Genomic DNA, 16,905 nt, shown 5'->3' on the forward strand with positions numbered 1-16,905 from the left:
AAGTGGCTGGTGCACGTTAATATTTTACCTGCTGACTCACAATTCTGTATTACAAACAATGCCTGTTTTCCTGCTTCTACAAAATTCCGATATTTTTAAATATTTCGTACGAGTTCAAATTTTCTTATAAGCATGAGTTTGGCTGTGGATAATTATCCACAGCAAAAGTATCTTCCACGCAACTACAGTAGACTCCCGATTACCTGGGGGCAGACTAACAAGGGTTCTAGCTGGTCAAAACTAAAATTAAAAATTAATTTTTCAAAACCTGTTGCAAAATCTAGAATGTTTAAAAAAAGTATAAAAACAATGACATTGTTTAACGTATTTACATACACAGATTGTTTCAAAAACCTGAAGTTTACGACAAGAGAACGTATTGATTTCCTTTTTTTAAAAAAAAACTTTTGGTGTGTAGTGTATTAAATTTTATATAAAATCCTCTGTTATTAGCACGTTATTAAAACTGTTAGTAGTGTATGTCTGTAAATAAACATAAGCATTTGTTATATTTTCGTGGTTTTCTAAATTTTTTGCGGGGTGTACATGATCCGGAAAAATATATTTCCCAAACAACCCAAATAATCTGGAGTCTACCATATATATTTTCACTGCATTCATTCACCGTTAAAGCTTCAAATCTTACTTAGGCCCACATTTTTCACAGCGTGAAGGAAAAACCTTTCTTAGTCTCCATTTTAATTGGCGAATTACCAAGGTTCTCTGATTCATGGAGCGGTAAAAACACGAGTTGGTTTCAGAACACCGTTGGCATGCCTTATATTTTATACAACAATGAATAATCTAGAAAGATGCCCGTTTAAAAGTTTCGCGATTTAAGTGTGGATTTATAAATTTTGTAAGAGTTCATGATATAGAGTAATCCTTCCACTCAAATTTTGGATAGGGAGAAACGGTTTTACAGAATGAATATTCTAGATGCCAGTTTACACACCTACCAGTTGCACTTACTGCAGCCAAAACAGTGCAACTTCTATCAAAATTATTTCTCCGAAAGATTAATCTGTTCCTAGATCTAATGCACATAAAATGGACCATAATGAGTTTTGTTTCATAATGGATACGTAACACATTTACGTATTTGCGTCTTCACTAATATGGCGGTTGTTCTTAGAATTATTATTTAAATAATTACAGCACAAATTGGAGAAATCTACCAGCATGTATGAAGAGTTGGACTTCATATATCGACTTTTGATAATAGGATAGGACCGAATGGAAGAGAAGAATTGAGGAGGCCATGAACCGAGAGCCATAGAAGAACAAAGAAATGAAAACGAAGAACAAAATCAAAGCCAATGCAAAACAGAATCTGATGTTATTCCGGGGAAGCAAAAACATATGCACTGCTTTTAAATTTTCTGGAAAAGGAAACTGCATTAACATTAAAAAGTTAATACATTATAACGAGGCATAAAGAAAGAAACATAAACTCTCCCTGAAGAATATTCACTGTCCCTGGTGTTTCTTATATCAGTGTTGCTCGCATATGGTCTTATCATGTTACCTGGCATTAAGTACGGCATCTGCTGCTGATAGTAGCTTCCTAGCTGTGGCTGAACCCAATAGTAACTTGGTCTGAGGACGGGGTAGTACGCAGAAGAGGGTAGTTCACCTCCAATGAGTTGGTATGGGTTGTAATAATGATGACGGCGACTGGACTTCATAATAACGTGACGTCACACGACGTCGCGACGCCATACAGGAATCACCATCTCTATTTCTTGAAGTTGTTATTCTCAATTCTTTTATCAAGCACACAAAACGGATGGAACTTGTTTCGCAAAAAAAATCACTCTGACGTCACTCATTCACTTGATAGTAAAGATGCTTCTGCGCAGGTCCACGCTTATTTGGTTTCCTATATCCTGTGGAGGACACTGGCTACTGTTGCATAATCTAGGAATATCACTAAAAATTCAAAGATTGGTACGACTGGCTTGGTGTCCTTGTTATTGCGATGTCATGTGCGAATTATACGAGAGTAACTTTTTACAACTTGCACTATTAAACTAAGTTCAGTTTACGATTCTCCTAAACGAATATGCTAGTTATATACTTAGCACAACAATAAGATTACAATCCGCGAAAGAACACAAAGCAAGGAGCGTTATTTCGCCTTTTGCGTTTCAGTGCAAGAGGACTAAGATGCTAATTATGAAGTCTGTGTGTAATGTTTCTTTTTTAGTTTAACACTTGCTAATACAAGTCTTAATTTTTTCTAAACAAACGCTTTCACGCTACGATCTTTCGAATCTTAAAGGAGAAACTACAATAAAGAAAGATGTACTAGACGTAGTCAAATGGAAATATCTACAATTCACACGATAGACATTACAAACACATTTTTTACACCAAGAGAACGCTAAAACACTAATCACTCTTCTTTCCAATCCTTAAAATCACAAAGAAAATGAAATTTAAAACCTTAATTTTTAAAACACTGAAATTCGTAGTTTGCACTGTAAACTTTAACACGGAGTTAACACGTGAATGTGTCGGTTCGTATGCAGCGGAGACAGTCACAATCAAATTTACGTAGAAAGAAAGACGATGGAACGGAAATCAGCACACATGCAAGAGATCTCTATGCCCAGTTAGTACTGTCGCTACTAACAGCAGGATTCAGTCCTCGTTTCAAGCGCTCGTACGTGCCGCTCGCCACGGCACGGCCCCAGCACAACGGGACGGCCCGGTAGTACAATCCGGAACAAAACATCTTCAGCATGCTGGCGGCACAATGAGTTGCTTGTTGCGACATAAGACTGGAGGCAATATTAAATAAGAAACAGAAATGTAGATGAATTACAGGTTCCAACTAAATGGCTGCATACTATAATGTATTCGTTTATTTTTCTTTCTTTCAGTTATTTTTCCTTTCTTTTCCTTCCGTGTTTATAGCTGTCTTTGTTTTGGCGTACAAGAGGCTCACCAACCAGAAAATGGGAAATAAAAGTGTGTTTTATACCAGCGGACAAAGAAAGTGACGCGATCGTTTAGCACTGATGTATTGGCGTATTTTAAAATGAAAGTGTATCAGTAACGTGCATGTCACAGCCATTAAACTCACTGGCAAATAATTTCTGAACTTTATTCTTTTAATTTTGGCAATGACGCTCGATGATTTGGGCGTCCGTGATTAATAAACGTAATCTCCTTCAAGTGGTAATTTTCCGTAAAAAGAACTACAACCTAATCTGTACAGTTCAATCAACAACACCAGTAACGTAAAGCTGAATCATTTTTCTTAATTAAGCTTCACGCCATTACGACATATGAATGACCTTGGGACCAGACAGAGATAAGCAGTCAGCTTCTTTCCCCGCTTCGGATTATTTCCGAAGAACGAGCCCTGAGAGGGCCCCAGAAAATAAATATTCTAAACACGTATAGCATATTTTTAAATTTCTATTTTGTCCTTTACGATTTCGAAGACTAGATGGCTTCCGTGTTTGTTTACTTCTTCCGGTCACAAAGTTAAGCTTTGACCTTCCGAGGGATCGGTAGTCGAGAAGTTATTTTGGGTGCACTTACTACAGGTAGCCTAAAAATTTCAACAGTCTACAGTGAGGACACTGATTATGAACATACTGGTAGTTTTTAATTATAACAGAGACAGAGAATTGTATTTAGTAAAATACAGCTGTACGAAAATTTAAACATGTTTAAAATAAAAGCATTACATATTTTAAAGTCTACATTTCTTTTCATCTACGGTGGTCTAGTGGTTAGAACGCTGGCCTTGTAATCCTGGGGTCTCGGGTTCGATTTCCGGCGGTGCCCAAATTTATAACTTGTGTTGGGCAGGGCCGTGGTCTAGGCAACACGGAGTTTTCCTCCGGGGGCTTTCCCGGTTTCTCCGTGGCACCCCAACAATTACTCCATTCACACACAGAAGAAGGCAATGGCAAACCACTTCTGGATCATCTGCCAAGAACGTATATGAACAGGTCCCAGTCCGAGAAAAGGATGGAAGGATCCTGTTCATATGGACCTGTCGTCAGACAGAACACTAAATAATAATAGTACAGATGAAAAATTAGTTGTCTAACAACTTTTAACGTAGACTTCCAACATCAAACTTAATCATATTTCACGAAAGACCCACTTTTTAATATCAAACATGATGACAGACATGTACATGTGTGATCTGCCCAATACGCGTTCATTTTATAAACGTCGTAAAGGAAAATAGACGATTAATAAGAGAATTATCAACTTCGAACTAATATGTGGTACCAAAGACTAAAACAGACATTTTTGGTAAGAAAGTTATTTAACAACGAAGCCGAGACGTGAGTAAGAGAGGGGATATAATTGTCGCATAATGACCCTCTACTAATCAAATGAAAATGATGCTGATGACTTTATAAGGCGTCGTGCAAATTACTTAAATCAATACCATTAACATATTTTTGCAGATAATAATGTGCGTAAGGTGGGAAAACTACCGTCGATTGCGGCATTTTGGTTTACCCAGAAGATTAACTTCAACATTTTTCAGCGCCGGTAGAACTACAAATCTAACATGAGAAATTACTTATTACGTGCAATCTTTAACGCAGTTGTGCTGGAGAATAATCCGACATTTTAACATGTAACAACAAAACGATATTTCGATTATAGCACATTTATCTGCAAGCAGTATGCTATTGTTGCTAGTACGTGATTTCCACACTCAGCAACTAGACACGAGCTACACTGGTCTTAATGGTGACACTCAGACACTCATTATTGTTAACCAAGGAAAGGAAAAAAGCATGTTCTTCGTAAACAAGATTTCTGACGTGAGGAAGGAAATGGACATTATCGCTGATAATAATACCCAATTACGAGGTTTTCTGCCCTCCTTTTCATGTTTTTAGAAACACTAACATTATAAATGTGTTACATCCGAAATAATGCAAAACTCTGCTGAGTTGCTTGTATGAAACAGTCCCTTACTCCACGACACAGGGCACTCTTCGAGCGTGTGGCGGGCCCACTCAGCTAATCAAAAAAATTATAACACACCGTACCTTACCATTTAAGTTCCCGTGTTCACAGAAATCAATCATATCAGTCGAATCCACTCATAACTTTCAAGCCTTGTTCTTTAATATCAATTGTAATACTACTTTTCCAACCACGCCTAGTCCACTCAAATCAATTCCTCCCGTTAGTATTAACGACCAGAGCTTTGAATCTCAGTCCTACTTTCCTTATACGCATTACATCTCGGTAATCTGTACATTCTAGCTTTAACCAACCAAAATACCATTAGGTGAAGAGAATAAATCTATTCCATTAATTTTTTCCAGAAATTTGTTCATCTCTAATTTATTTTATTTATATTTATTTAGTGTTCTGTCTGACGACAGGTCCATATGAATAGGATCCTTCCATCCTTTTCTCGGACTGGGACCTGTTCATATACGTTCTTGGCAGATGATCCAGAAGTGGTTTAATTGTTGGGATGCCACGGAGGAAAACTCCGTGTTGCCTAAACCACGGCCTTGCCCAACACAAGTTATAAATTTGGGCACCGCCGGGAATCGAACCCGAGACCCCAGGATTACAAGGCCAGCGTTCTAACCGCTAGACCACCGTGGCTTCATCTCTAATTATTATAAAATAATGAAATAATACAAATTTATAAATTTTTAGGTGGTATGACAAACGAATTAGGGTCTTTTACATAGATTTTTGTTGGGGGGGGGGGATCTAGAGAACAGTTGCTTTGATAGAAGGAGAAAACTGGACGACCACCTTTAAATGGATCTTAAATCTGAGGATATCAACTCGATCGATTTGATTGAAACACGAGTCGCTTTGCCCTCACGGGTATTGCACCTCAGAATTTAATACGAAAGCGCTAACATGTCGTTAATGTTTGAGGTAAAAGTAAGCGTGGAGCTCTGTGATAAAAATTTCAGTTTGCGTCGACTAAACCAAAAGTACAGTGAGATCATACAAAAAGTAACAAAAGTTACATACACGAAATTTAACGTGAATATGCACAGAGCCCTTCAAGGTTAACAGGTACACAGTCTAAAACTGATTATTCTTGAAACAAAAGTTTCTTGCCTTCTAATTTTATGAAATATTGTATGAAATTTGAAACAGAACTCGGGTAAATACCCCCCACCCCTCCAACATTATTTATAGCCTTATAATATCTGGCTTGCTACACACAGGTGTTCAAAACGACAAGGGATACGGGACCCTTGGGGTGGGTCACCTGTCACTTCGTTCCTTATCTGACTTCTCGACACACAATGGAACGAATAACCCAGCGGTGTTTGAGATGATTTCGTAACACCTACAAATTCATATTTACTACGCCTTCACAATTCAAGACCTGCTTCAAGTATATTTATTAAACAGTACATAAAATCTGTTGGAAAAAAACTTAACAAAGCCTATTTTTCCATTAATACTAGCGAAGCAGCTAAGAATAAAGTTTTATTGTCACTATGAGGTTCTCATGGCCGTGAAAATGTCGATATCCATCAGAAACAAATCCAACTACGTTCAGTTTGTCGAATATACACATTTGTTCCGTCCCCGCGTCTGAAATGTTTTAACATACGAAAATGTACATAATTTGTAGGAAATTTTATGATCTCCTTTCATATTAGTCACTCTCATCTAACGGAGAGGTACATCAGCGATTCTGAATTTTTCATTAACTTCAATTCGTAGGAAAAACTGCTAAAATAATATAAACTGTCACATCCGGTCTGTCAGCTGTAGTTAGTCCGTCCAGTACAGTTTCAAGTGACATGGCAACGTAGTAGAATGGTATATTTTTTTACTACGTGGAGGAATTCAGAGGTGAATTATGAATTAGTCATCGTTCATCGTGACAATAAATGATTCATCCACTGATGAGAACAGCAGTTCTCAAAACGTTACAAATTCAGTTAGATTAAACCTGAGTTATATAAGTTAACTAAAAAGCATAGGATCTGGAAAATTATCAGTTTTCATCCGGACGCGTAACTGATAAACTCATATGTAAACACAATAAATCGACATTGATGGTTTCTTACGTATTTCCATAACCGACACCCTTCCCTTTCCTAACTTCCGTGTCTTTATCTCCTTTCCCCCGTGTTACTTTCGCATCTCTTTGGTTTGTCCGCGGTACAGTCCACAGACCAGGAGAAAATCCCTGCTAGGAATTCGATATACGCGCATGCGCAAGATTTCGCGGTGAGTGACGACCGATCCTAAAAGCATTCGTTCCACAACCACTGAACGAACAACAGACGACAGGCTCTCATGTGTTCTAATGGGTACAGCTTTAAGATTACCTCACAGTGGCACAGTGATTTAATCTAGAATATTACCGCAACACCCACAGAACACATTATAGGTGCGCTCACTACACGCTACTCTTAACTGCTTGATGTTTTCAGTCTGTAGCGTAAAACTCTGACGTATCACATTTCCCACCAATAGCAGCCCTCTAGTCCAGCTGATAAGAAACATTCCCCCCGCACCGACCAGAAACGACTTCCCTCAGCAGGGTTTTTCTCGTGATCTGTGGACAGTACGTAATATGTTACGTGGGGGAAAAAAAATGTTAAGTCGTGATACGAAATATTATTGCGCAGAAAAAATAAACGTCCATTTGTATTGTAACTGAATTCCTCTGCTACGTTAACACTTTAAATCTGGGAGACATTTTATTTCTGGGGGTACAAAGAGCACTTAAGCGTTAGAAAATCCCCAGGAAATTCCCGCTCGTCCTTCTGATAAGGATATTAGGATGATAAGTAGTGAAAGTCTGATGACAAAGACGGCATAATTATTACTTTCTTGTTAATAATAAATGGCAGTGTTAATGATTAGTAAAGCTTGTGCTATACATAGTTACCACTAAGATTTAAAGTGTTAACATGTCAAGGTAAAACATATTCAAGTTTCTACCAACTAGCGAGCACTTGGAGCACAACCAAACATCAAAATAAACATGCCCAAACAGATTTTATTTTATGGGACGGATGGTGTTGTGTATAACAGCACAAGAGAGGGGGGGATTCAAGAATTCTTTTACTTTTTTTATAAAATATAACCTTTACATATCGCAAAAGTTTCAGTGTTACTAGAACGCCTGCGTATTTATTAAACAAAATACTGATTTGAAATAATCCTTTACGACTCCATAAAATGCATTTTCGTTTTATCTACCTAACACAATCCCAACTCCGTATTTAGCCAATAATTAATATACTGGAGAAACAATGGAAAACATTTTTACCTACTTGAATTTATTTCTTTAAATGACTTGTAACTATGTACAAAAACATTGTTATGATTAGGGTTCGGATGTTCATGACATGTCATGTTTTTATTGGGGCATCCACTTTAATTCTAAACTGAAATTAAACACTAACTGGGTTATCCTAATCACAATTATGCTGTTTTAATTTTGCATATAAATGCATATTAAGGTCATTTTTATGTGTTTCGTCAAATTTGTAGTTAAATGCATATTTTGGTTATATTTTGGGTATAGACGTTTGCTTGTAACTACATTTCTCCAACACTTACAGTGAATCCCTTTGTGAAATGATGGCGTCTGCCAACTGAACATGGTGAACAATGAGCAGTTCAAAATTTTCTTGGAGAAATACGTGACTCAATTAATTCCAGGGGAAACAACACTATGAAAAAACTTTGTACCTGCCTGTTATGAAAATAATAACATGTACTGTGGGCAATAATAAGATCTGGGTTTCGGTTGATGAAGTAGCGAATGTCATTATTGGCACGCTCTTTGCTGATCGTCCTGGTGACTTATTCCTTCTTGATACAGTAAACCACTCCTCTATCGCTGTAAATTTCGATAACGCAATGAAACTCTTGTGATGTCTCAAGTTACAAGATCATATTGTGCGACAATCTCGGAAGATTTTCATTTGAGACCTTGAAAATGCAAATCGTTATATATTGTAAAGCTACCAAGAAAGGAAAATGAAGAAAGGTACTTAATATTTTGAATTTTGTTTATTTATTTGTAAATAATGAATTTTATATGCATGAAAGGCAATTTTTAAATATATCTACTTTTTATAGGAGCACGTAATCTCAACGTCTGATGCTGATCCAAAACGAGGCATTTACAACTTAAGGCGACTGAGGTTTTTGATTAAAATCGCTAAGAAATCAAGTAATGTAATAGTTGTACATGCACATGTAAATAAATAATATGATTGAAATACAAAATGCTTTTTTTTTTAATTTTAGCGAATATTTTTTCATAAAAATTAGGTCTTTTTTTTTCCTTTTTCGGGTCATATTTCGCTATTTTTGGGGCATATTTGAATGCATATTTCTCGGTTTTTTAGGTCATGAACATCCGAACCCTAGTTATGAACGTTGTTCTAAAGAACTGTGACAAATCTAGTTCAGCCACGACGGACGTTTCTTAAACGTCATCGATGTCTGGATGAAAATGAATACAAAGCTACCTCATTTACCTTGGCGTCTTACAGGAGGAAGGGGCAGCGACAGGGTAAGCCACGGTCTGCTCAATACTACCGTCCTCCGTTGCACGCAGTGTAACAGTGGATCGAATACCGCCACGAATAATCTTAATACCTGTCATACTGAGCCGAACACAGTCACATTTATGAAATGCAGGTGTCCGACCACTTTCAGTGTCCATCGGGTCCAGAGCAGTACAGTCGAAGCAAACTAGCTCCGAGCTTGGGCTACGTCACAATAAGAATGGAAGATGTAAAGGATAGGGAGTGGGGGGGGGGGGACAAGACCAAAAAAGAGTCTACGCATTTAAACTGAAAAAGTATTTTCTCGTTTAAATTTCAAAACAATCGGTGGCATTTTGATGCACAGACTTTTGTACCTTGCTGTACTTTGTGAATCATCGGAACTATAAAAAAAGTGGCAACGAAGGTACACGCCTTAAGTCTTACGAGCTACGGCTTTAACGTAATAATTTCATATCCGGTACAAGGAGGGACTGGACCGTCTTCCATCTCTGTTTGTGCTACAGCTTCTCAGTCTTCAGCTGCCCCCCGCGTGTGTATTTGTAACACTTAACCAAATTCTGAGTCATTTTGCACCCACTTCAGGCAGGATTGCCATTTCCTCAAGACGGAGACCAGAGACGGCGCCTCGACTTCTTTCTACGTGCAGCAAAAACCAGACTACACCAAATGTAAAGAAACAGCTGTCTGTATCCACTGAGCCAAAGTAGCCTATCTATCCTCCCCTTCAAAATGAATATGGAGACGAAACCGCCTCCTGTAACGCAGGAAACATGTATTCGGAGAGTGGACAACGTTCAAACAAAATTATCAATTTATTGTTAAATCGAAACGTCAAACCAAATTACCACAAAAAAAACCACGCCCACATAAACTTACTTCAATTTCAGTCCGATTCTGGGTAACGACTGCATCTATACGGTTCGCCTGCTAATTCGAATCGAATTTCAAGAGTTGGAGCAATAGAATCGATTACTTTTATCGCTTGGACGACGGCTAAATCGATGATATCCAGAGACTTTCTGATTACTTCTTCGCCGCAGCTGTCAATTCATTTTTTAACAAAAGCAATTCATCCTTCTCCTTTCCCATAATCACAGCCATTTTCTACTCTCATTCATCTTTCTCTCCTCTTCGCCCACTGAGTACCACACTCATCTTCACACAACTCTAACCGCCTCTGCACCAAAACATCATTATTCTACCACCACTGTCGCTGATGCTCTGCTCTTGCTACTACTAACAACAACAACAATAACCCAATAAAGAATTCACAGTCTACATACCAGGAGAAAATACCTGCTAGGAATGCGATATACGCGCATGCGCAAGATTTCGCGGTGAGTGACGACCCATCTGGAAAATTATCAGTTTTCATCCGGACGCGTAACTGATAAACTCATATGTAAACACAATAAATTGACATTGATGGTTTCTTACGTATTTCCATAACCGACACCCTTCCCTTTCTTAACTTCCGTGTCTTTATCTCCTTTCCCCCGTGTTACTTTCGAATCTCTTTGGTTTGTCCGCGGTACAGTCCACAGATCAGGAGAAAAGCCCTGCTAGGAATTCGATATACGCGCATGCGCAAGATTTCGCAGTGAGTGACGACCCATCCTAAAAGCATTCGTTCCACAACCACTGAACGCACAACAGACAACAATCTTTCACGTGTTTTAATGGGTACAGCTTTAAGTTTACCTCACAGTGGCACAGCGATTTAATCTAGAACGTTACCGCAACACCCGCAGAACACATTAAAAGTGCACTCACTACACGCTACTCTTAACTGCTTGATGTTTTCAGTCTGTGTAGTAGCGTAAAACTCTGACGTATCACATTTCCCACCAATAGCAGCCCTCTAGTCCACCTGACTAGACAGCGCAACAACCCAGAAGACAGAAGTCTTCATACTCACCGCTGTGAAACCTCAAATCATACAAGAATATAAGTTCGTTCATCAAAAAACTTATAAAAATTTATTTACTACAAAACTTCGATGAAATTTATTCTGAAGGGTTCTGGCGAAGTTATAAACAATATGAACTGTTGATATAAAATAACATTACATATATTTAGACATATTTTAGTTATAAAATAACGTTATTCTATGTACATTATTTTATAACATTAGGAGATAGACAAGGTCCAAAATCCCAGCAACCCAGACGAAGTTTTTAAATTTCAGATATCTCTTTCGAGATAACAGCATGTTTAAGTATGTACATTTAGTGAGCTTGTTTTTCATCAGTTCTGCGTTTAAAAGTAAAGTAGATTCCCGATTATCCGACCTTCTTTTGTCTGACTTTCGTCACCTTGTCGCAAAGAAAAGGAAGGAGACTCAGAAGTAAATACCCAATATTAATTTCTTCGTAAAGTAAAACTTTCATTTACAAATTTACATTAAGTTAAACAATTATTTTTTTTGTGAGAATCTTTAATTTGAAGCCGTATTGTATTTTCTTCGTAATGTAATAATATCGTAAATTGAATTTATATTTACCCTTGTCTTCTTCTTTACACTTCATCATTATTCGACCGTCCTTCGGTAAGGTTTAGGTAATTTAATCCGGGCTCCACTGTACAAGCTACCATTAAGTGACAAGATGGACCCTATCATAATCCTTGCCAATCCTTTGAACCCGGAGCAGAGTGCCAGATCGCCTTAGTACTTTGATTACTAGAAATAACCCCTGGAGAAATATCATAAAATGATAGATAATCTATGGATACACAGAGTATACACAAAAGAATAGTGCGGTTTCATTTTTGAAACTTTTGAAACCGCACCATTCTTTTGTGTATATTCTGTACATGGAACTTAAAGTGTAGTTCATTAAAACTGATTTTTCAACCTCATCCACAAATGGTTCGTAAGAAGATATTCAGAAGAGGCGTTAAAATAAGCGCATTCGAACGGAAAAGCTTAGTAACTAGTACATTGAAATCCTAAAAATAGTAGTTTGATCCCTTTGAAGAATATACATATACGAACCAACAGACATGTTTATTGTTTGATAGATTCAGCTCTCTGGATTTGCGCTGAATAAAACTTCGATCATTGTCACTTTCGGAAAACAAGTAGTCTTAAGGTACACACGTGGCAACGGGCAACGATAATATTTCCTGTTACCTCATACTGTTCTAAAATAAAGCTGATGATAGTTCGAGCACAAAAGTAACATCGCGAACAAGTCTCCACTGTTAAAATTGAATTTAGAGGTTTATAAATATTTGTACGAAACTGTGATCAATATTGCGAAATTTCTGCAACACACAAACACTCTTCCCTACCTATTTCGACACAGAGAGTCATTTTACACGTAAAAACAATGGCACTTTCAGAACTGAAGACACTAACATGCGGAGTGTGCTTATACCTGATTTCTGTACGACTTCACTGTAAATATCTGGACCAACATCTGGTTTTCATTGTGTGTTGAGTCGAAAAAAATTACCAAGTTCCATAAAAATAACCTTATTCTAAACCTGGATCGGTGAGGCATGTAATATCAGTTTCGGAAACTGGATCAATATTGTGCCGTTTTGATAGTTTCGTCAAGGTTGGCCATAGCTTAATGCATGACGCAATCATCAAGCGACGTCATGGCGGAAATTAGTAAAAAAAAAAAAAAAAAATGTAACACCACAGCTTATCGGTTTTTGAAACAAAACTGTCTTCACAAAAAGTGATAACTGTTCCCGGAACCTAACTAACTTTCACGTGACTTAAAAGGTTATAAAACACAAAGAGATGTAAAAGATTACGACGCTATAATAGTTACGTAATATGTTTCGTGGGTGGCTAATTCTGCACAAGCGCAGTGAAGACACGGCAGCCATATGTACGGATGTCTTATCGTAAGTTTACGTTATACCGGTAGTTAAACTGTTCTAGATCTGGAAAAGACAGTTAAAAACAAATTGGACGTTTTGTTGAATCTTAACGGACATCACAGTAGTAATATGTAGAAAAGATCCAGATGTTACACACCCATACTCATATGCATACGTACAGATGACGTTCGAGTACTTGGGACCGATTTGAACGAAAATATAACAGAACAAAACCTTCTTTTAACTTTAATATATGCAAATTTCGGCAATTCTGACTTCCAATTTATTTTGTTATCGGAAATTTGAAAAGAAATAATTCCACCTACATTAAAAATGTTTCCTAAAATCCACAAAGCTCTCTATATCTAATGTCCGTAACTGTTTGTTTAATAACTCGTTATTAGGACCAAATATTTCTCCGAGTACTTCACCGTCATTCCCTGGCAACTCACGTTCTTCCCATGAAGTAAAATACCAGGTTAGATACTATAAATAAAGAAAAACTGATCTACACATGTATATAGCCTTACATACCTACATAAATACACACTACACGCATGTGTAGGTCCATCGACAGGCACCAACACAACTTTATTTTTATTTATTTATTTATTTTATTTAGTGTTCTGTCTGACGACAGGTCTATATGAACAGGATCCTTCCAGCCTTTTCTCGGACTGGGACCTGTTCATATACGTTCTTGGCAGATGATCCAGAAGTGGTTTGCCATTGCCTTCTTCTGTGTGTGAATGGAGTAATTGTTGGGATGCCACGGAGAAAAACTCCGTGTTGCCTAGACCACATTCTTGCCAAAAAAAGTTATAAATCTGAGCACCGCCGGGAATCGAACCCGAGACCCCAGGATTACAAGGCCAGCGTTCTAACCGCTAGACCACCGTGGCTTATCAATACAACTATTCTGTCATTAATTTTTTAATTTGTTGTTCCTTAAAACACATTTAAATGTATATTATAACTATTATCATCTGTTGCGTGTATTTTTCATTTTTATAAAACCACACTCAAGTGACGAATGTACCAACAGAGATTACAATTTCGCCACATTACTTTTATTTTATTTTTGCTGAATAACAACTTCGTCTTCTGTTTCATAACCTGCCTAGTTCCTTTTAATACCTCCAGTTTACTCTATAAGATATATTTTTCTTTCCAAAAGGAAGACTGAAAATGCCTCAAATATTGAGCAACGCTGAAGTGGAGAAGTTAGGATACATAACTCTTACTATATCTTTGAGAATGGAAAATGGAGATTTCCGAAACAGTGGGTTTCCTGAGATTTCCCTGAGTTCCCTAGTTCCACCAAGAATATGAAACGAAATCGAATTCTATACTGATCATTATTTTGCGCAATTTAAGAAACTACAGCTACTTATTCATCATTCCATCTGAGAAGGCTTACTGGCCTGGAGAATCACCGAACTTACGTAAGAACGCATGTGTTTTAGTATTTCAACCATAAGTTCATGAACATTCCAAGCTTAAGTTATATTTTTACGGAATCAGTACAAATCAGCAGTTCGGCGAAACTACTTTCGTTATCGGATGAGTCACTGCAGTACAAACTCCACTTCTATCATCCGGGTGTGTTTAGTACCAGGAAAATTCCACATCAGTGACAGAAGTCCATGTTAAATTTATTTGACTCAAAGTCATACTTTGGTTCGTAAGTAATTTTAACTTTTCATTTCATCTGTCAGAGAAGTCAGTTATTCGCGATACGTCACGGTCGAATGTCGAATACGATCTGTCAGCCACGACACTAACTTAATTTTTAAACAAGTTACAAAATGTATGTTTAGCGTAAAAATTCTGGTGAATCTAGAATCTGACCTTTGTGAAAGACCGGGGAATCCCCCACTCAAATATTTCGGTATGCAGAGATTAATGTAAGGCTCCAAGTAAAGTGCCCGTTATTGTTGTCCACTTCTTAACAACACTGAAATATATCGGTAAATATATTTCTCTACAATATAACATTTCGTAAAATCCGTCCAACCGTTTACATACGTAGAGATTGGTGCGTTCGACGAGAATGGGAACGCTCCTAAAATGAAGTACGTATATATTCTTAACTAGTTTGCATGTTTCCCTAGTTTAACTATGAATTTATTGCAGCTACAAAGATATTTCAGTCAGCTCTTTTAGCGACAGTAACATGGCCATAAATTACAGTCTTTAGTTCGCAAAGCTTAAAACCGTATAGATATTACACTTCACATAGATGAAAATGTCTTCTTGTACTTTATTAATTACACATCAAAATTAAAAATGTTACGAGTAAAGGCTGAGGATCATTAACTAACCGATATTTTGTCGTATAGTTATAGTCTGCACGACAAATTATTTAAGTAGAAAAGTTACTAAATCCCATTTAATCTTCAGGGGAAAAAAATAGACCAATACGCGCCAAAAGAGAATGCTACTGACAATTTTAAAAATATCTCCACATTTATATTTAATCAAAACCTTCATAACCTTCGGAAAGTGAAACACGAGGGTAAACAGCAGGATACACTGAGCTTTCTTTCTGAGGGGAAGAGCCAGTACTTCAGACGCAGAAACATCAATGGGTCGTTTGTACGTCATAGAGTTTTATTTTCAGACATGGAAGAACACAGTGAGCATGCGGAGAGCAGACTCAATTAAGCACGTACACACATACGCCAAAAGAATCAACCTGACAAAACATCGTGGCCTCAGCATTCATGTTTATATGGAACCTTTCAAAAGAGCTATCTGTGTTCTACAAAGTGTTAAGCATTTGAATATTTGAAACGCACGCCAAGGTTTATACGAAACGTCGGAAGTTCTTGTTTATGCAAATGTCTGCCAAACAGGAGGGTATGCTTGCTTGAGAATTCTTTGTACCGCTTTGTATATAAGAATTATTACAAACAATTCCCGAATGGTACGATTCATCCAGTTATAAGACTTTGGTTCGGCGCTGTAAGCCCAATTATGGGATGGGCAAAATGCGACTCGAGGACCAAACACTTACTATGCAGATCCTTGATCCGGTTAAAACAGAGGCAAACTTGCCAGCACTCCCAAGAGCTTCACGAGTACTACTTAATCTTACTAAGGAACAAAAGTTACTGGTTTTTTATAAAGTAAATGAGACGCTGACGTAAACAGAAACAAACAACCTAACTAACAACAAATAACTAATTAACTAGAGTTAACAGTCGCTCGCTTAGTCAAGTAGCTCCCAGATTCCATGGAAACCAAATGTTTACCATGTTCAAAAGAGGACGCCACTGGTCCTTGTCTATTTTTGACTTATTTAGAGACGCCGACAGTAATTCATACAAATAAACCGTAAAATGATACAATGATTAATGAATTATGGAAGAGGAATGTCGTGGTCTACTTTAAGGTACTATTCCGGCATCTGCCTAGATGGACTCAGGGAAGCCACAAAATATCTCAGCATATCCGGTCGCAGGGCAGAGATATGAACCTGGCACGTCCCGAATATGAGTCACAATTGCTAGCCACTGCTACTTCATTTAAAAAAATTAAT

At 37.5% G+C, this 16,905-nt stretch overlaps 1 protein-coding gene across 23 annotated transcripts in view; it reads right to left on the reverse strand.

The window, feature by feature from the left end:
• The window catches only part of LOC110831748 (CUGBP Elav-like family member 1), a 1,322,428-nt gene that overhangs the window by 201,665 nt on the left and 1,103,858 nt on the right, over nt 1-16,905 (reverse strand). Inside the window, exon 1 of one of the 23 annotated variants that reach the window (XM_087351843.1) lies at nt 1,529-2,640. The exons of the other annotated variants lie outside the window; for them this stretch is intronic. Within the exon in view, the coding sequence (XP_087207969.1) occupies nt 1,529-1,688 (160 nt within the window). The 5' untranslated portion in view covers nt 1,689-2,640. Of the gene's footprint in view, nt 1-1,528; nt 2,641-16,905 lie in introns of those variants that run through there. 23 annotated transcript variants of the gene reach the window in all.

The sequence above is a fragment of the Zootermopsis nevadensis genome, unplaced genomic scaffold (genome assembly GCF_977971745.1).
Source record: "Zootermopsis nevadensis isolate Lab colony 2312 unplaced genomic scaffold, Znev_1.0 Znev_ptg000020l, whole genome shotgun sequence".
Lineage (NCBI taxonomy): Eukaryota > Metazoa > Arthropoda > Insecta > Blattodea > Termopsidae > Zootermopsis > Zootermopsis nevadensis.